The 20,059-nt window shown below is 42.3% G+C and overlaps 2 protein-coding genes across 2 annotated transcripts; both read right to left on the reverse strand.

Moving 5' to 3' along the window:
* Window positions 1-2,374: 2,374 nt before the first annotated feature.
* LOC115780029 (uncharacterized) lies at window positions 2,375-14,065 on the reverse strand. Its single transcript, XM_030728963.1, has 3 exons — window positions 13,661-14,065; window positions 10,909-11,183; window positions 2,375-5,708 (listed from the first exon to the last, which is right to left on the reverse strand). The coding sequence occupies exons 1-3, from the start codon at window positions 13,857-13,859 to the stop codon at window positions 4,845-4,847; spliced, it is 1,338 nt and encodes a 445-aa protein (XP_030584823.1). The 5' UTR covers window positions 13,860-14,065; the 3' UTR covers window positions 2,375-4,844.
* A 1,742-nt stretch (window positions 14,066-15,807) lies between these two features.
* Window positions 15,808-19,786, reverse strand: znf831 (zinc finger protein 831). Its single transcript, XM_030728766.1, has 3 exons — window positions 19,641-19,786; window positions 15,994-17,936; window positions 15,808-15,922 (listed from the first exon to the last, which is right to left on the reverse strand). The coding sequence occupies exons 2-3, from the start codon at window positions 17,886-17,888 to the stop codon at window positions 15,808-15,810; spliced, it is 2,010 nt and encodes a 669-aa protein (XP_030584626.1). The 5' UTR covers window positions 17,889-17,936; window positions 19,641-19,786.
* Window positions 19,787-20,059: the final 273 nt, after the last annotated feature.

A 20,059-nucleotide genomic window follows, 5' to 3' on the forward strand; every position in this document is an offset into this window, starting at 1 on the left:
CAGCCTTAGAGCCCAACCTAATTCACAGCCGTGAAAATCGCTTCGCTTTTCTCATGTAATACATGTGTAATATGGTAGAAAACTTGATGTTGAGACGGCGGAGTCACGCCCTTCTGCCGCTTTCGTCACGCGTTCTTGGTTCGAGACCAGCGGGGCCAGAGTTGAACCCGTTTTTCGGCCGACCACCGAGTGCTTTCGCTGTGGAAAACCCGCCTGTTGGTGGGAAAGAGGCTAGAGTGATGTTAAAGCTGAGTGCATGCTGACCCCAGCACAGCAGCCAGGCCCGAACTTCAACAGGTAACAAAGGCAGTGATGAGCAGCCAGTGTTATAGCCTCGGTTTCTACATGTTTCTAAACTAGAATCACTGTGTTATTGGCCTTGTCTTCATATGTGAACACTAAAAAAGGGATCAGTTTGTATCAGTGTGTGGGGCTGTAGCCTCAGGTTTATATTGTTAGCTGGTATTTGTGAGTCAGTATGTTTCAGGTCATTTTACAGAGTAACAAGAAAGTAACGAGGAGTGTAACAAATTATTATAATTTTTTTTAGGCAGGACCCCAACACCAGTAGTGAGGCAAGAATAAGTGGCCAAAAATGCTTGTGATTAACCTTTAGGTATGACATAATAGTTTTAAAATGAGAAGTTGTAAACATTAGACTGGCTTTTAACTTTTAAAGGGGGGGGGGGGGGGGGGGGGGGTCACATATTTGAGTACGGACACATCTATACACCAATAATCAGCGATAAGAGTGCCACATATTGGGAACCTTTTTATGTTTTATGGGTTTTATTAGTGGGTTTGGCAAAGTGGTTGTATAGCACCATCTACAATATTTCAATGAAGTAGCCCTGGTGCTATGTTTTATCTGTGTGTCTGAAATATGGTAGCCTCAGGGAGACATACCCTAAACCCAACAGGAAGTCAACTGTTTTTGGTGTCAGTTTCACCATTTTCTGGAATTGTACTTAAACGATTAAACTGACTCAACGTGATCTTTGGTGAGTTCAATCTAAAGACCTTGGTGATGCCAACTTGCAAAACTTTTGAGATTTGGTTAAAGGCCATGTTTGTGGTGGCATGTTGAACTTCAATCATTCAACACAGGACTTTGTTATATCTCAAGTGTACATTGTCCAACCTGTGCCAAACGTCACATGCATGATGAGAGTAGCCCCGTTGATATATTCTTACCATTTAATTGTCAACAAAAGTCAGCCAGGTTAATAACTTGTTAGCTAATTTGTTTTTCATCCTTCCACTGCAATTTTTTCACCATTTCTAAATGTACTTGAGGAAATTCCAACCCAGAAAAGAAGAGAAGGAGGAGTTCTGTAAATGGATTAGAGATCACAGAACAGTGAATGCAGGTCTGGTTGAGGAAATGTGTTACATGATGTTACATCTGTGATAGACCTCGGACTCAACCTGACAACAGCAGCTGTAACAATTTAGTGGTAAATTTCTGAATCTGTGTGACAAGTCACGTGTGAGACTTCTATAGACAGCTTTAAGCAACAAACTAAACTTCAGTTTCCGTCAATGTTTTGTTAGGATATATTTTATTTTGGGGAGTCCATTTGTGCGCCGTCAATTAAAGTGTCTCATGTGCTACCTGTGCTGTTAATGGATCAGTATTAGTGCTGAAACGGCTGGTACAGATTGTGCAGGAAAAAAAAGCCTGACAATTAGCCTGGGGCCGTAGGCAGCGTGAGACTGTGAGACTGAAGGTGTAGATATGTGTCACACACCAGAAGTGTGAGATTTCAGAAGCCCCGAGATAATAAAAAGAAGCGTGGGCTGCGAATAAGGCAGCTCAAATGTAGGAGAGAATAACTGTGCTTAGTGTGGACTACATGAACAAAAAAGCTGCATAACTGAAGGATGGGGAAAAATGCAAAAAGCATAACACAGCATCTTTAAATCACTTCATTTTTGGATTGTGGATCATTTTTGGATGACAGTTTGTTTTTTTGTTTTTTTTTATTTGCTACCATGTGGTGTCACATTTTTCTCACTGCAATGGTGGCCAAAAACTGAAGTACTTGCAGCTGTCTGTAATGCTTCAATTATGGAATAATCATGATTTATTGGGAAAAAATAAAAGTGAATGATATTACATTATTACCTCTGGAACTAGAAGACGCTGCGGCAAATGCTGATGTCGTGCTGGATGCATAAACAAGCAGCTGTTAACATGAATTAACAAGCTAATACATGAAGATTTTATTTGATGATAAAGAGCTAACACTTGTGTCTGTGTCTTTCAGTTGTATGCCCCACTAATTCACAAAGAAAAAATCATTAGCCTGATCCGCCTCGGGACACAATGAAAACAGGAAAAGTATTTGGGGCAAGGTTTCATTTACTTTTGTTAAAATAATTGAAAACATAAGACAATATGCAATTGGACATGAAATGAGAGTATAAAATTAGAAAATGAAAACACGTTCATGAATGAACTTGCAACATGAACAAGAATACCTCTCCTTTGTGGCCAACCAAACAGGTAAATTGAACATGATGTTCCATCTGTCAGGTGAAAAAGGTTTGACTGCTAATGGGCTGAGTGACAAGCGAGTTAGCGTGAACTCTGGCTGCAGATTTATCTACAAAAATGTTACATGCACACTTCCTGTCCCAGGTGCCTTATCGTAGCTGGTGACTCATTACAAAACCCAGACTGCGAAAAGGGTCATGGCCCTCCAGCCAATGTCTGCTTCACCTGGGTGAGCTGATTGACAGCAGAGATCAACTTAATGCATACTTGGCAGCATGTGTACATGATTCACACAAGCAGGTGTTGTCTGGGAAAGTTACAGAGTGCAGTTTATCAGAGAGAGTCAGTGTGGGAAGGTAGACACTAATTATGGCAAAGTATGTTAGGGTGTGTGTGTGTGTGTGAGAGAGAGAGCAAAATGAAAGTCACACATTTCTCAGAGGCAGAAGTAAACTCAGTGGTTGAGTTAAGTAAATTACGTGATACTTGACAACTTTCAACCATAAGTTGGAGTTAGCAGTGAGGGCACTAAGTGCAGCTGTGTGGATGCAGCATGCTGCCACAGACTGACAAAATGGTTTTGGTAATTTTGGTGGATTGGCCCTTTTAGTAGCCCATGGGTAGAGGTGCTTTGGTGTACAGTACTTAAGTTTGGGTTTGAGGTCCTACAACATAATGACATCAATGATTAATAATGATTAATCTGAATCTGCTGTATCCTCCTACAGCAACTTCTTGTATCATAAAATCTGATTTCATTACTACTATTTTGTCTGCTAGTTTCTAATGACTAGGGTCACATTGCATATATATTCCAAACAATATGTGCACAATTCTGATACAATAATTGTTGCACGGTGGTGCAGTGGTTAGCACTGTCACCCCACAATAAGAAGGTCCTGGTTTGAATCCACTGGGCAGACTTTTGTGTGGGGTTTAGCCTATGTTGGTACTCTGGCTTCCACCCACAGTCCAAAGATGCATATCTGAGGATAACTGGTCATGTGAGTGTGAATGATTGTCTCTATGTGTTAGCCCTGCCATAGCCTAGTGAACAGTTGAGGGTGTACCCTGCTTCTTGCTCTATCATAGATGGCATAGACTCCAGCTACCTACCATCCTGAATCAGAGAAGGATGTTGGGGGAATTTAATGGACGTGTGGTTAATTGCAGGTGCAAATACTAAGATTATCTGAAGCAGAAAAACAGAAAAAATAATGAATGGGACAGGAAATAATTTTGGAATTTAAACGGGTCAGACTTTTACTGACCTTAAAAAAATGTTTCGATAGCTATGATGGCGCTCAGGAGCTCAAACTGAGGATGGCTACTGCATAACAGCTGATTTAACTGTAGAACTATGATTTTTTTTATAACAGCTCACCTTTCTGAGGTGAGAAAAAAATGTGTTTTTTACGTTAGTTATGAATAAATGATGTAGTTATCACTAATGTGCCATATGCGTGATAAGTGGATGCTTTGGGGATTTGTATGTGGATCTATTGAAACTGAAGAGACTCCTACAAACAGCTGGAACCAATGCAACACATTAAGCCCCAATTACATGCATACAAGTCTAATTAATAGCGTCTTACAGACAGTAAGTTTGTCTTTCACTCTCGGTGCTCTTAATGAATCAGTGCTGGCATTGAAAAAGCCAGATCCTCAAATGTTTTTGCCCTGTGTGCAAAAACCAAACATTTTTAAACTTACTGCAAAGAATGGAATTTGAGGCTTCCTCGTGTTTGACAGCATCTTTAAATCACCTTTAAATATCACTTTTATATCAATTGTAAGAGTTCCAAGCAAGCCCGGGGGCCTGTTATGGCATTGCTGGCTTGAAAGCATGTCCCTACATGTGTTCTGGCTGTTGGCAGAATGGGAAAGAGGAGAAAAACTCCAGGTATTCTGGATTGCTCCATGATGACTATCTTGGTCGTTAGATCTGTATTCATACGTGACAAAGAAAGCGAACCATTTTTGCCATTTAATGTATTTAACATGTAACCATGTCTTTATTAATAACTATAATCTGCTGTATTGAGCTATAGGGTAGATATTGTGAATGAACTTCCTGATAGTCAAATTAAGATATGACCTTTTTTTCCTGCATATAATTACACTTGTTACAAAATTACATGAATGCAGTGTTACTTTGACATCAGTGCATGACCCAGACTGAAAAACACAGACTTTTAATGAACTGAATCTCTGGAACTGAGTTAACCCAGCCACTGATATTACTCCTGCCTCCTGAGCAGTTTAACCTCCCGGAAAAAAAAAATATCTACAGCAAATAATATTCAAATAGCATATGTATGCTTTATGTATGCTGCGCTTTCCATTAAAGCTCAATGATAAGCTTTCCTTCATCGTCACTGCTGCTTGTGTCCTCTGTGTACTCCTGGCAGCTCTGCACAGGCCTCACTCCACTGTTCAGATACTCAGCAGGCTGGTAGCCATGAAGCGGGCTAGCCAAGTAAAGAGAGTGATATTTACTGGTCATGTCAGCTCTTCCAGAGTCACTGGGTGCCTTATCTGTAGTGTCATGCTTCTCGTCAGGTTCCGGGTATATAAAAGGCTTGGATGGAGACCCAGTATTGTGGTACATCTTTGATGGCTGAACGTCTCCTCTGGATCCAGCAGCAACTCTACAGACTTGAGAAACTTGATTGGAGTCTGTGGGGGGTAATGTCCCGACATTAGAGTTTTGGTGACTTGCTAAATTGAACTTCTTACAACTGCTTACTGCTGTGCTGTTGTTACCTGCAGCAGTATTTCCCTGCTGAACAGACAGGCTGATGCTGGTTTGCTTTTGGTCTTGGACTGAGAAAGTTTGTTGCAGACCAGACTCAGTTCTTGAAAAAACATTTTCTGTTTGTGATAAATGAGCCCCTGCATTTATATGTCGACTTGAATTTAGCTCAGTCAAGGCCTGTGTTGGCTGGTTGTGGATGACACTGGTTTCCCAGTTGTGTTGTGAGTGATAGAAGTGGTTAATTTCCAGAGGGGGCTTTGGAAAAGTGAAAAGGGTAGTCTGAATGCTGCTGGCATGGATATTAAGGTTACTTGATGTACTCAAAACATGCTGAGGGCTCAGTGGAGGGTATTCAGACATTCCTGAGTGTGTCTGGGAAAGGTGCTGAAGATGCTCCTCAGCTGGCCAAGGGTTTTTAAAGGACTCGTTTTTGACCTTTCTGCCTTCTTCCTGTTAATGAAAGAAAAATATGAGGAGCATTATTGCCACAGTACCATCATAATAATGCAGTCATTGTTATAACCACTGAACCCTCTCATTATCTTTCTGCATTGCCCAAATACCACAAAGCTTAACTCTCGGAGCACTGAGAACCCTTTTTTTGAACTACTTTTTAAGTAGTTTAAGTAGATTTTAAGTGTGGCCTATATGCATACTGAGCAGTCAGTTAGACTACAAAAGCACCATATAAGTACTAGTCCATCCAGCCTACCCAGGATGATAAAATGTATTTATTCATTCTGGCCACTTCAGTTGACACAACTGACCACAAATTATAACACTTTCAGAAATTAAGAAAAGTTAGATTGCAGATAGATAAATAAAACATTTTCAAATGTTTTAATAAAATAAGAGAAATGGCTTCATTTTTATTTTCCATTTTGTAGCTCATAACATTTTTAGGTAGCCAAGTATTTTTGTTTAAACTTCAACATAGACAGGGAAGCATGCATATAAGCAGATACCAGAGACAAGCACACACAGAACTGTAGGTTGTAAAATTATCTTAAAAGATTCAGTTGTCCACATAGACAAGAAGTCTAGTATCCAGCCAGAGTCTTAAGTATTTACAACAATTAGCAGTTTAAATGTTTATGACCCCGAAGAGTTTGGATATGGACAATGAGCTGAGGATATACCCCCCCCCCCCCTACCAGTATCACTGAAACCAATGAGCTCATGTATGATTACTGCCACAGTAATCCCAGAAACACTTGGTGATAAGATCAAGAATGCATATAGAGAAAGATCCCCATGGAGAAGAAGACTGGAAGCCAAAATTAGGAAAGCCTGGAAGGATGTTAGTTGGCGGTGCAGAAGGGTGTGTAGAGAGACAGGTTCTGGATGAATAAGAAGGTCAATAAGACATTCATAACTGAGGCGCTAGAAACTGTCAAACAAAGGCTCATAGCTCAGGCCACTAGGCTCAAGAAATACATCAGAAAAGCAGATACCAAGAGAAGAAATGGCCTGTGCTCCAAAGATCCATCCAGGGTGTACTCTCAGCTGCAAGGGAACAATAGTACGAGGACAGACCCACCCAAAGCTGAGAATGAACAACACTGGAAGAACATCTTGGAGAAAGAGGCACCACACAACAACAACAATGCCAAGTGGCTGGTGGACCTAGGAGCAGAACACAGCAACATCCCAAAACAAGAACCAGTTAACATCACAAAGGAAAACGTACAACGAGTCTCTTGAATGACGAGCTAGACAGCACCAGGACCAGCTCTTGATCCACACCTGCAGACTAAAGAAAATAATAGCACTCTGTGAATGCCTGGCATCACAAATAAGTGGGTTGCTAACAGCAAGTAGTCATCCAGACTGGCTAGCACAGGGCAGAACAACTGGTCATCAGATATCCAGCTGGAATAATAAGCTGGTCACAGGAGGACACAGATGCCACTGACGTCAAGAAACGAAAACTCCTCTCAATGCACAGAGAACGTCAACCAAAGTCAGGAGGAAACACAAAGAAGCCATCTTCCTGAGTTGCTCCCTGAGATGAGCTGCTTCAAGAGTGCTCGGGCAGCTCAAGGCTGCCTGAGCGGCAGGAACTGCACTAGCTGTAACTAAAAACTGGTGTGATCCCAGATATGTTGCTACAAGGAGGTGTTTCTTTGGCTGTAATATTGAACTGCTAACTCTTGGAATGCATCCATATTACTCATGGATGGAATCTGTCATTGCTTGTTGCTGTTTGAATCTAGTTTAAATCCACACATTGTTTGGATTCCTCCATCATCTGACAAAGAGGTCGTCCAAATGATTGTGGCTGTGTTGAATGGCTGTGGATAATTAATGGATCCCGAACACCCTCTGCACCACATACTGGACATGCAGCTGAACATCTGTATCAACTCGACATTCACTGATACCAACACACCCTGATTTGTGATTGCATTGCCTGGACCGAAATTAATACAAACGAGGAACAAACAACTCTAAATGCTGTAAGAACTCATTGCACTGCTTGTTACATGTAATAGTGGATCTTGTTGACATGTATTGTAAAGGTTAATGTGATCCACTTATGAATTCTCATTGAATTTGATAAAGCATCTCTTGTGACAAGCAGTCTGCTTTAACTATTAAAAATAAGACTTGAAGTTTGAAACCTAGAAGTATTTCTGCCATAAAAACACTTGTAATTCCTGTCAGTTGCCTAATTCTGGTATTAATATATTGCAGTATTTAATATATTGCTGATGTTTCAAATGCAAATGGCTCATAAATTCTCATAAATTATTTGCCCCTGTGTGTGGCTCTGTAATATACACTTTATGTTCAGTGTATTTATAAATCTTTTTTTTTCTTGCACCACTTTCTTCTGTGTTGTGACACATCTTGGGAGGTTTTATATTTATGGTGCCGCAAATATTTCATAAGAATGAAAGAGTACAAATTCTGGTTTGGGTGTTGTACTTTTGTTGGTAAATATGTTAAAAAAAAAAGAAAAACAAAGACGTGATGTAACAACCCAGTATGCCTCAAACCTGCTTTTACATGATCCCCAAATAAGGACAGTCTCGTTTCACCAGGGATTTGTGGCAAACTTTAGTAGAGTTAAGAATAAATTAAAACTGTAAAAAGTATTGCAAAAGACTGCTGGATTGGAAAGGATCCTGCACAGTGTTTTTCTGGGTGTGAGAGTGTGTTTAGATTTGGGTAGTGACTTTGTTTTGAGAGGGTTTACATTTAAACAGCAGAGAAAGAAGTACCTACCTCACCTTCTTAGGTAAAAAAAAAAATACCAATACCACAGATAAATAATTCTTTCATATTGCCAAAAGTATTCACTCGTCTGCCTTCACGTGCATATGACCTTGAGTGACATTCTTAATCCACAGGGTTTAATATGATGTCGGCCCACTTGTTGCAGCTTTAACAGCTTCAACTCTTCTGGGAAGGTTTTCCACAAGGTTTAGGAGTGTTTACGGGAATTTATGACCATTCTTCCAGAAGTGCATTTGGAAGACACTGATGTTGGATGAGAAGGCCTGGCTCACAGTCTCCACTCTAATTCATCCCAAAGGTGTTCTGTCAGGTTGAGGTTAGGACTCTGTGCAGGCCAGCCAAGTTCTTCTGTCCGTGTCTTTATCGTCCTGCTTTGTGCACTGGTGTGCAGTCATGTTGGAACAGGAAGGGACCATCCCTAAACTGTTCCCACAAAGTTGGAAGCATGAAACTGTCTAAAATGCCTTGTTATGCTGAAACATTAAGAGTTGCTTTTTCTGGAACTAAGGGGCCGAGCCCAACTCCTTAAAAACAACCCCATCTAATCTGAAGGCCACATGAAGTTTGGAGGTCTGTAGCGACTGACTCTGCAGAAAGTTGGTGACCTCTGCAAACTTTGCGCGTCAGCATCCGCTGACCCCGCTCTGTCACTTTATGTGGCCTACCACGTTGTGGCTGAGTTGCTGTCATTCCCAATTGCTTCCACTTTGTTATAATACCATTAACAGTTGACTGTGGAATATTTAGTAGCAAGGAAATTTCATGACTGGACTTGTTGCACAGGTGGCATCCTATCACGGTACCACGCTGGAATTCACTGAACTTCTGAGAGCGACCCATTCTTTGTCGCAGAAGTCTGCATGCTGAGGAACTGCACCAAGGCCCAGTATAAGATAAATGTGGATTATTTTGAATTGTGAATCATGCAAAACTAAAATACTAGTCCGAGAATAAAAATACAGAGCTAAAAATCAGCATATTACTCCCCTTAAAATTCAGACCAGTTAAAACTCAGTTTAAACATACTTTTAATTCAGGTAGTTTATAAAGTTCATGAAGAGGCCTTTTGTGTCCCAACCAGCAGCTGTACTGTCAAATTGCATTTGAAATCATTTAATCCTCACAGAAAAAAGTAGGGATGCTGCTTTTACTGTTAATACCCACAAACTTTGAATATTATCTTGAATATTAGAGAAAACATTTAACCACTGCTCCTGCTAAGTTTCAAAAGGTGCAACCCCCAGCTCTTCTCTGTGAGGAATATTTGATGTCTTAACAATTTGGCAGTGCAAGATCTGAGAATGTGTGTTGGATCATGAAATGCTTTTTATTGGGGAATTCCAGGTTTTCTGCCAAAGGTTTTTCCATCTAAATGTTCCAAACAAGCTAAGGTTCTATAAAAAGGTGTGGATATGAACTAAATCCTGACCCTGACTCTAGATTTGACCTGGTCACTGTTAATAACCTTGCAGTAGAGCTCCAAATAATACTACAGGTTATTGATAGTCTATTTTAGGAAATCAAGCAAAGCAGCATTGGGGTAATCCAGCCAATCACACAAAGTTTTGTATCTGTAAGATGAAAGAAGGCTGTCCTGATACTGTCAATAAGGCAGTTTTTGAAACTCAAGTCGGAGTCAAAAATAATTCCAAGAATAAAATTCTGGTTTTGATCCTGTCATCTTATGTCCCTAACTTATGAGAGAAATGTTAATGATGTAGTTGTACTGTATTGTATCTTGAGCTGTAACTCGAACCCTTCCTCTCTCTGTCTTGTGTTACAAGGATTTATACTTGCATTCTTTTCTTTTCCTGTTTTAATGTTTTTCATTTGTCCTTTTTCCAGCCCAGCTCATTTCCTGAGAGCTTGAACTGATAATATGTGGGTCTATAAAGCTCTCTGAACTAATCAAATGACTTGACTTTAGAAATCAAAGCATTTGAGTTATCCTGAGTTTGAGTTTTGCTATTTTTTTCGGTTCCTTTGAAGATATGAGTCATTTATATGCTAACTTCTAACATCCAATTCCCAACAATGCAGGTCATCAGGTCTGGCTTAGGGTTGAGTTTTGTTTTACCCTCATGCTAAATATGCACATTTTTAGAAATAATGCTGTTGCATTTCAGTAACTTTCCGTGCATTTTGGGATTAAAGTGTTTCCATTAAAAGCTTTTTGGTGTTCCACACAACTGTAAATTTTATATAAAGGGATGGATATCAATGACACCCTAACCCTGGGCCACCAGTGTTGGATGTTAAAAGGTTAAGAGGCCCCAGGGCCTTGTTTTTCTTGTGCTTTTCTTGCAATTGTTCTTGCAAATCAGCATGTGTGTTGTAAACACTAAGACCACAAGAAAAAAGAACTGTATAGTAAACAAGCATCCTGAATAGATTCACTCACTCTCACCTCTGGCTTTGATAAAACTGTGGATCTGCAGTCTGACTCGGCCTTGCCCCACAGTCCCGGCATGCTGTCTGCTTTGATTCCTCTGTTCTCCTCCTCTCCCATCACCCCACCATCACCCTGCTCTCCAAAGCATTGGTGGTTTTTCTCTTCAGCCCCTTGGCTCTCCTTTTGCCTCCAATCTGTGTTGTCTGGCTCCCCAGGAGTCCCTGCATGTTCCTGTATCTGCAGCTCCTTCTGGGCTGCACACCCCACCGGGGAGGCTCCCTCCATAAGCCCTCGAGGAAGAAAAACAAATGAAAAAGCAGTTGCTTTCTTTAGGGTGCTGAATCCACAGTTTCAGTGTTTATCAGCCATTCTCAAAGGTTTGCATTTTTTTCCAAGCAGCAGTCAGCCACACATGAACACTGAAGCAAATTTTGTTGACTGCAATTCTTCACATTATTCATACTGACTGTTAAAAGAAGCTTCCACTCTTTCTTCTTGTTTCTGGAAGGTATTTATAAATGTATCTGGAGCACACATGAGGCTTCAGCTGAGTCAGTATGTATCTGCAACTCTTTTTCTGCAGTTGTGAGGGAGTAAACAATAGGATAAACTTTGAATGCAGTATTTCATGGAGCAATGGCTGTTGGTTTTGTGCCCTCACTCATGAAAAGACAGACAAGGCATTGCAAAACAGGTCACCAGCAACCTAATTAGGAGGATTTGTTCTGGCCACATGCTAAATACACACATTCTAGATGTTAATTGGAAGTCTCGTAGATTGATTTTTCTCCTTTTGGGTGTTACGAATTGAAATAAATTCTATAAAACTGGGTGGACATTAACCTAACTGAAACCCTACCCCTAACTCTAGATGGGTGCAAGTGACCTAGTAGATATCAAGATATCAAGAGGTAGATAAGAGGAGGAAGGGTTACAGCAAGTGACAGCTGAGATTTTACAATGCGAGAAAAACCATGAACGTGGAAACTGAAAGCAATAAAAAAGAAATGATGGGGCAATAAAAATATCTTTTTCTTCCTTTTTGTATGACCAAAAAAAAGTAATAAATAAGTTAATTTAAAACTTTTTCCAGTGGAAGTACCCGTTCCTCTGCCACACACAGGCAAATGTGCTCAGCTCTAATATGCATGTGACGATGTAACAATTGTCAGAATTTCTTTGGTCTTGCAAACTCTGCATTGTGCTCTAAGAAAGCTCTCATTGATCACAGCAAACACTCTCCTTCCTCCGGCCACTTCTCTTAAAGTTCTCCATCAATGCAATAATGCCACAATTGTCTGGCACGATATAACAAACTGCAGAAAAATCATATTGGCAGTAATCAGATCCAGACAGCTATCATGGGTCTGAACTTCTGTGTCAGTGACAGGTCACCTTGCAGGACAGGTTATTAAAAAAAACCAAACAAACACTTTAGCCAGGAGGCAGTAGCTGGAGGCCCGGTGAGTGGCAGGCATTTTGTTTATCCTGTGCTGCCTGAGGTGACCTTTTAACCCTGTTACTGTCTGAAACCCCCGACTCCTTCAACTTAAAAAGCAGGAAAATATGCGATTCGTGCTGTGATGGGGATCAAATGACACTTTCAAACACTGCGGGGCACATAATAGTCCTGTGTGAAAGCCTGGGAGCAGCTCACATGTCACAGTGATAATCACAAAGATGATCAAAATTGAAGCGCTATTATGTTCTGCCACAGAAGCAAAACAGCATTTTACTGTTTCCCCTACGATTCAAATCCCTGGCCTCCCGAGCATTTGACTCCCGATCAGTTGGACGTTTTCGAAATTCTGCAGCACAAAAACGTCCAGCACAGATGACGGCTCCATTTTGCAAACCTGTGATATTTTAGTGCCACCTTGTGTTCAAAGAAACAAGTACCTACAGCAATACTGCTGGATTGTTTGGAATTTCTATATTTTAAAAGAGCAGTGATTATAAGGTTTAAATGATGACTTGTTCAGTTGGACCATACATTAAGATTTCTTATAGTCAGTCGTATCATTTTTTTTTAAATTGCACTGGAAGGAAACATCCATCCATATGTCCACTGTGTGTGAATCCTGTCACTTTTGTAGTAAACACGTTTTTTTTTTTTTAATTTTTTTACAGGAGTGTGCATCACATAAAGGAAATGAAGATTTCGTAGTGACGCACACTACCTTTTTTTTTTTTTTTTTTTACAAAATTAGGAAATAATCAGATAATTACCTGGCAATGACCTGGTAATGAATTAATTACACCCAATGTTCAATCTCAATTCCACCTCCTTTAAAACTACTGAGTCAGTTTAAGAATAAGTCCACCTTAACAGAACAGAATGAGGAACAAATAAACATATTTGTTCTATGGAATATTTTGATAGAATCTATATTTGATGGTCATAACTGACCATCAAATATAAAATACTATTTATAATGTAGCTTAATACCAGATGGTCATTATTTACTGAGAAGTATACATCCAAATCACCCATTATGCCAAGATAATCAGTATTTGAATGTATTATTGACTGAAAATTGCTTTCAAGCTGGCATCAGTAAAAGTTGCTGCATTGATTTAAAATTGATGAGGACAGGTGGAGTTTTGGGGAGAGCGGTGCATATAACGGATGATGCAAACCTTTACTCCTCTCTTATTCCATGTTGTGTATCCACTACACTGCAGTCCTGAGGGAAATTAGTGTCACATTTTTAAACCGCACTGTAAGGTGCAGTAATAGGGAATACATTTAAACAATGAGATATACCTGCTGTTGGGATCTGGATACTTGGACACACGGGTGGGGTGTCTTTGTATCTTTCCACTTGGATGTTTGAGGACACTGAAGCAAACTGAGCAAGTCTTTTTTCTGAGTGGCCTGAGCTGATTATATCCTGCGATCCATGTGGGGAGATTTCCAATAAAAGGTTGGAATCGCTTAAAGATCCAACTCTGTCACATCCCATGTTTGCATCTTTGGACGGATTCAAAGTCTCAGAGATTGTGGGTTCCACTCGATTACTGCAGTAGATGGATGCTTGTGGCTTTGGCTCTCCTACAGCTTTGCTTTCACTGATAGGAAATGAAGAGACGGACTCAGAGAGTCTATCGGAGCATGCAGGAGTGGGAGAGTGACTGCGGTACTCTGCACTTTCTAACCTGCTAAAGGCTTCGTCTTTAGTTTTCACTGTGCATACATTAGATGAGGCTCCTTGATTATTAAGTTTGTGTTGGCCTTCTTTGCACAGCAGTTCACTTTTCAAGTTATTCTGATTTACTGTGCTGGAAGAGGGAGAGCTCCTGCTGAGCTTGTGTTGGCCAGAGAGAGTTTGCACATCCATTCCACCTTGGCCGACCTTCCTATCCAGCGAAAGCTGCTCCTCACCACAGCGGTTCAGAGAGAGAGCCTGTTCCTCCTCTGAAGTTTGTCTTCTTCCTGACTTTACACCTCCGAACGGAGCAGCAGTTGACATAACATCACCCGCAGTGCTCTGACTCTCTGTGACCATGTTTACATGACTGTTTTTGTGTGGGTGTAGTGGCGGGCCTGGAGTTTCAGGAGGGATAGATTCAGCTGATGCTGCAGCCCGAGTGAAATTACTTTGAGCCACGTGGGAACTTGGCTCTGCTTTCCCAAATTGTGTGGGCACAGAGGTCATTATTCTCTCTGAGGTAAGTGTAGGACAAGACTCATTTTTGTCCTTTTGTTGTCTGGGTTGTTTAATATCTTTTGCCTCATTGCTACAGTCAACAGCATTAAAGCCTTGAGTTTTGTTTTGGACACCTTCTAAGGTCACAACCTCCGTGTCCTGTCTCTGGGAGAGGGTGGGACCTGATTGCCGCTCTATCTGGGGTTCAATGAGGGCCAGCTGCTCATCAGATATGATCTGAAGGCAGATCTGGAGGTCTGCTGTGTGTACATGAAACACGTTCTGAGCAGCCGGCTGCATCTGATCAAATGGTACAATGTGACAAGGTACTACTGGGGTGTTTGTGCTAACGTGTGCTATGCTAACAGGATTCAGCACATTTGATTGTGCTGAGAGTTGCATGTGAGAGAGAGGAGGGTTAGGACAAAGGTAAGACTGATCATATGAGACAGCTTTAACAGCAGCGGCAGATGTCTGATTGCTCGCTGTGGTTACGGTTAGTGCAGCAATGGCAGGTGCAGCAGCTCTGGGTTGCTGTGCAGACGCCATACATTTCGAAGGCTGCATCAAAGTGCTGCATAATCCTGCCTGATAATCTTGTAGGCAGCTTGTGGTTATTGTGGTTGTTGCAAATTGCTTGTGCACTACAGCTACACTACATGGCAAATTTCGTGATGTTGCAGCGTGGCAAATTGTTGAGACAAGCTGGTCCCGTGTGGAGTTGAAAGCATTTGTCTTTTTCGTCTCAGAATTTAGCATCAACTGTGAAGTTATGGGGTCCTTGCAATTCTTTACACTTGTTGTGACCGAGGTCGCGCTCTGCTCGATGTGAGGAGATGACCGAGCAGAGGCGAAAGTGTGAACTTCAGTTCCTGTTGGTTTATCCACAACTTGCGGTGAAAAATTTAGATCAGGTTCAGCAACGTTCGGTAACTTGAGCTGGTATTTGGGCAGGAAGCTGTTCTTGGCGACAGAGGGGATGGAAGCGGCCGCTGAGGTGCTAACAGAGCTTGCTTTTGCATTGATTATGCCTGGCTGGAAGAGAGGCCCTTTGAGCTGAGTATGTTGTGGATTGTTGTGAAGATTGATGTAAGTGAGATTTGCATCTTGCTGAGTGACAGAGGGAGCGGGATGAGTAATCACTGTGTTTGGGTCAGTCTCCATCTGCAGAGGGCAAATTATTTTGTCATCAGTTCTCAGCTTTTTCCTGTCTGAAGGAATATGGGCTCCACACAGCTGCGATGTGGAAACAGTATGTTTTTCTTTATTCATCAATCTTCCAGCTTCTGATCTGTTCACAGAGTCTGTTTTGGGACCAACCAGGGATCCGATAGAAGGTAATGGCAGTACTGACAAAGACAGATTCCTCTGGAGCGGAGCTTTGAGAGGGATGCATGATGAATTAAGCAGGTTAGTTTGGGGATTAAAATCCATAGCAGAGACAAGGGACAGATTGGCAGGAGGCCCAGCTGCGGTACTGTTGCTTGTGAGGTTTATTGTTGAAACTGTTCTTGTTACTGCCAATGGTGCCCTTTTCTGCAGAGCCTGAACAACCTCATGCTCAGGGTTTGCTGAACATTTCCTGGCTTTGATAACACTGTTATCACTGCTTTTCTCAGCATTGTATAGCTTTTTAAATGTTCCACCCCCATACATGTACCACTTGTTGTAGGCGAACTTCTGTGCTTTCTTCCTCCGGAACTTTCTGTTGCTTGGTTCTCCACAAATGTCACCACCATCCCCGTCACAACTGAGGCTGCCGGTGCACGCCTCCTCCACAGATGAATTCCTGGTGAGACCGTCTGTTGCGTGGTTGCAGTCTACGGCTGTCTGCCGGACCAGTGGGCGGTGGGTGGATGATTGCTGGTTCACAGGCTTCATCGTGAAACCTGTTGGGTTGATCTGGCCAGAACTTCCCCTCCGGACTAGTGTTACATAATCTCTCTGATTGGAGGAGGTTGGGCTGCTCCTCTCAGGCTGCAGAAGGGTGACACTGAAGGGGAGGGAATTGCTGCGGGTCAAGGGGGTATGCTCCATGGTGGAGCGCTGAGTGGGCACAGAACTGTATAACCCTGGCTTCTTGTTCCTTTGTGAAAGAAAATTCTGAGTCTGACCTATTCTCATGTCAAAGTGAAATGAGTCCTTGTACGTGTATGGCATGGGAAGGTCAATACTTCCCTGCTTTGATAGAACTGTCTTCCGTGGCCTTACATTCTCCAGCTGTTTGTCCTCCACAACAGCTGTATTATCTGATATCAGCTTAGATATGCGCTCTTCCAGGCTCTTCTGCTCCTGCTCTTTGGCAGAGTCTTTGGGCTCCAGTCTGCCATGATCTGATTCTATAGGTGTGCGTCTGCTGGTGGGTTCTTCGAGATGCTCCTTGGTAGATTCGGCAAAAGAATCCATACTGTGATCAAGTAAAACTTGACTTGGATAGTGGTCACTAGTCTCGCTGAAGCCAGAGTCTGTGCTCTCATGATTCTGTGATTTCCCTCTAGACACTGAGCTTTCCCACTGTTTGGAAAATAGTGGGAAAGCTTCTTGTCTCTGTAGGGGAAGATGTCTACTAACAGTCAAGGGAAGCTTTTCACTTTCCTTTATTACCGTTTCGCTTTTATTTGGTTCTGAGTTTTGACCTGCGAGGGTAGGCTCATTCTCTTCATTCTGAGAACTTTGTGTCTTTACAGAGCAAACCTTTGTAGTACGAGCTGGACTGGTGCTTTCAGCAGCAGCTAGTGGGGAGTCCTTCTCCATGCTGCCTGACTCTTCACTGCACTCCTCCAGAGACAAACTGGAAGTGCAAGTCTCCCTTGAGCTGGACATGCTGTCTAGGCTGCTCTGCTCTGATTCTGATGAAAGACGAGCATGCGCCTGGGTACGTCTGTGTTTGTAGAGGTTGCTCTGAGTCTTAAATGAAACTCCACAAGTGGTGCAGGGGTAAGGCCGCTCCCCGGTGTGGCAGCGCAGATGCTTCTCCAGCACACTGGGCTTCATGCAGTCCCGTCCGCAGTGAGGACACACGTGCTTTCCTGCAGATTTGGGTCTGGCTGCAGGAGCAGCAGCTGCCAGACTCAATCCTGGCTGAGACTGCAACCCACCAGCAATATGGAGTGTGAGGAAGGGAAGTGTCTCCTTGGAGTAGAGTGGCGGCATGGCCAGATGGAGTGTGGCTGGTTCCGGGGCAGCCGCAGGCTGCTGAGGGTAATGCTGCGCTGGCAGAGCAGGCACCGTGTGGATGTAAACAGCCGTCAGAGGAGCCTGGATGTCCATCTTTTTTTCTGCCTGCGCTGCGACGGAGCTGATGTGCACCGGAGCACTCGCCAATCCTGGCTTGCCAGTCTCCATGGTAACACTGCTGCTGTCGTGATGTACCAGTGGCAGGTCTCTAATTACCTGTAAGATAAGAACAGTTTGCATTAGACCTCTGCTTTGCATTAGATTAAAAGGGGGCAGCCTGTCTACTGAAGCGGGAATTTTCCCACATCTCTCTTAAAGAAGAAAATGTGACTCTTCCTGGGGTCTATTATGTTCTTTAACTGGTGAGAAATCATCAGAAATGAGCACAGCACTGATGATAGATATGCAGTATCCTCCAGGACAGATGGCTAATAAAGCAACTAATCCAGTCTGGATTTTGCCTGATGATAAAAATCCAGGGAGATGTGTTTTGCAATAAAAAAAAAAAAATGAAAACACATCTACATCTGAGTAATATTATTGTGGTAATGAGCAATAATATCCACAGAGGAAAGCAAAAGCATCTCAGTCTCTGCTTTTTAATTTCAGTGGCAGGTTAAGATGTGTTCTGTGTGTGGAAATGTGAGACAAACCATGGAGAGAAACGTACATACAGAATCACAGGGTGGTGTGTGTGTGTGTGTGTGTGTGTGTGTGTGTGTGCGTGTGTTGGGGGGGGGGGGGGGGGGGGGGGGGTCTTTTGGGCTTTTATCTCCCCAAATCAAATCTGTCTGCTGGCATTAGCTGTTACCTCTGTCACCAGTCTGGTCCAATTATGAGGCACACACTTGATGTTCAGAGCAGCATGTGACGGCTTTCTGCCCTGACAGACTGTCATAATTGTGCAGTAATCAAATCAAAGAGTAGCTCCACATTAGGGTGAAAAAGTTTCATTTCCTGTTGCTGTAGTGGTGATTTTGCATAATTCACCCACAGAAGTAGAGCTGGCTCTCGGCACGCTCTTTTGTTGGTTGTACAGCCTGAGCACGCCCACGTCAGAGACTTTTTCTGGTGCTATGAACTGAGGAAAGTTGGTCTGTGTTCACATTCGGCTGAGTGAAGGAAGAGCACCTTGTGAGTGTATTTTACTTTTACAGCATTATTTATGTAGCTCTACCCTCATGCTTTAATGTGCTTTCACTTCCTTGCACTTATTTAAATATGTCATATGTTGCACATGCTGCAACTTCATATAGGAAGGGAGGCTTTTATTCTACAAGCACATTTAGTCAGTTTAACCTCTTAACATCCACCAGGTCAACAGCAACCTGGCGAGGTTAGGGGTAACAGTTAGGGTTTAGTTAACATCCACCTCTTCTTATATAATTTTCTCATGTTTGGAACGCCCAAGTAGAAAAGCTTGCAAGAGAGAAACTTTAGTGTCAAAGTGAATGTATGAGTCTCAATCTGAAAGGTAACAACTACTAGATTTTGGATATTTCTGTATTTGTCATGATGCGGTCAAAAAAAAAATCCAACCCTAACCTTAGACAGGTAGCCACTGACCTGATGGCTGTTAAGAGGTTAAAGATGTGTGAGCTTGGTTTACACTGTGCTGAAATACCAGCCTGTGCTTGCAGTAAGAACAAACATCACAAAAATGACTCAACGTGGAAATATAAGGAAGACTTTTTAAATGTTTCTGTGAAAAGTGGAAATGTCAATTCCCAGCTATGGTTGTAACTTCATAAAATGAAAGTTTGAAAAGAGGAAATATGACAGTGTTGTCAGCCATCACAAGTGTTTAGGTAAGAATAACACTGCAAGAAACCAGAACTTGGTATGCTTAACTAGGCCAAAACTCCAGCGCAACAGTTGAGAGAACAAACTACAGAAGACAATAAAGCAGAAGTCACTTACCGTCTCGCTTTACACTCCAATCAGCGATAATTATCCATCCTAAACAGCATTTCATAGCGAACTGGCCCATCTTCTGTGTACCTGCTCATTTCATGCTGCTCTGCCATCTAGCCCTTCTCCAATCTGATCTTCTCTCACAGCTCTTTGACATGAACTGTTTCTTGTCACGAGGAAGCGGAAGAAATGCAAATGAGAGAGAAGATGCACTCTGAAAGTGGTGAGGCAGAGAGGAGGGGAGGGAGGGAAGGAGAAGGGCTGGCTGGCTGGCTGGCTGGGTGGCTGGGTGGGTGTGTGACTGTCAAACAAAGACTTCCGGAGGACAAGTTGAAAACATAGATTATACAGAGAGATCAGCGGGAGTGAATGAGCGGTGAGGCCCTAAACACAGATGGAAGGATATGAGGCTAATACAGTTTGTT

The sequence above is a fragment of the Archocentrus centrarchus genome, chromosome 5 (assembly GCF_007364275.1).
Source record: "Archocentrus centrarchus isolate MPI-CPG fArcCen1 chromosome 5, fArcCen1, whole genome shotgun sequence".
NCBI lineage: Eukaryota > Metazoa > Chordata > Actinopteri > Cichliformes > Cichlidae > Archocentrus > Archocentrus centrarchus.

Excerpts from the sequence above, each read along its gene's own strand:
- LOC115780029 (XM_030728963.1), bottom strand. The coding sequence starts at position 13,859 with ATGGGATGTGACAGAGTTGGATCTTTAAGCGATTCCAACCTTTTATTG. Across the intron at positions 11,184-13,660 it reads TATCCAGATCCCAACAGCAG|GGCTTATGGAGGGAGCCTCC; the intron begins GTATATCTCATT and ends TTCTTCCTCGAG. Across the intron at positions 5,709-10,908 it reads CAGTTTTATCAAAGCCAGAG|GAAGAAGGCAGAAAGGTCAA; the intron begins GTGAGAGTGAGT and ends TTTCATTAACAG.
- znf831 (XM_030728766.1), bottom strand. The coding sequence starts at position 17,888 with ATGGAGACTGGCAAGCCAGGATTGGCGAGTGCTCCGGTGCACATCAGC. Across the intron at positions 15,923-15,993 it reads GCTGGGCCTCCTGCCAATCT|CTCCGCTCCAGAGGAATCTG; the intron begins GTCCCTTGTCTC and ends TCCCTCTCAAAG.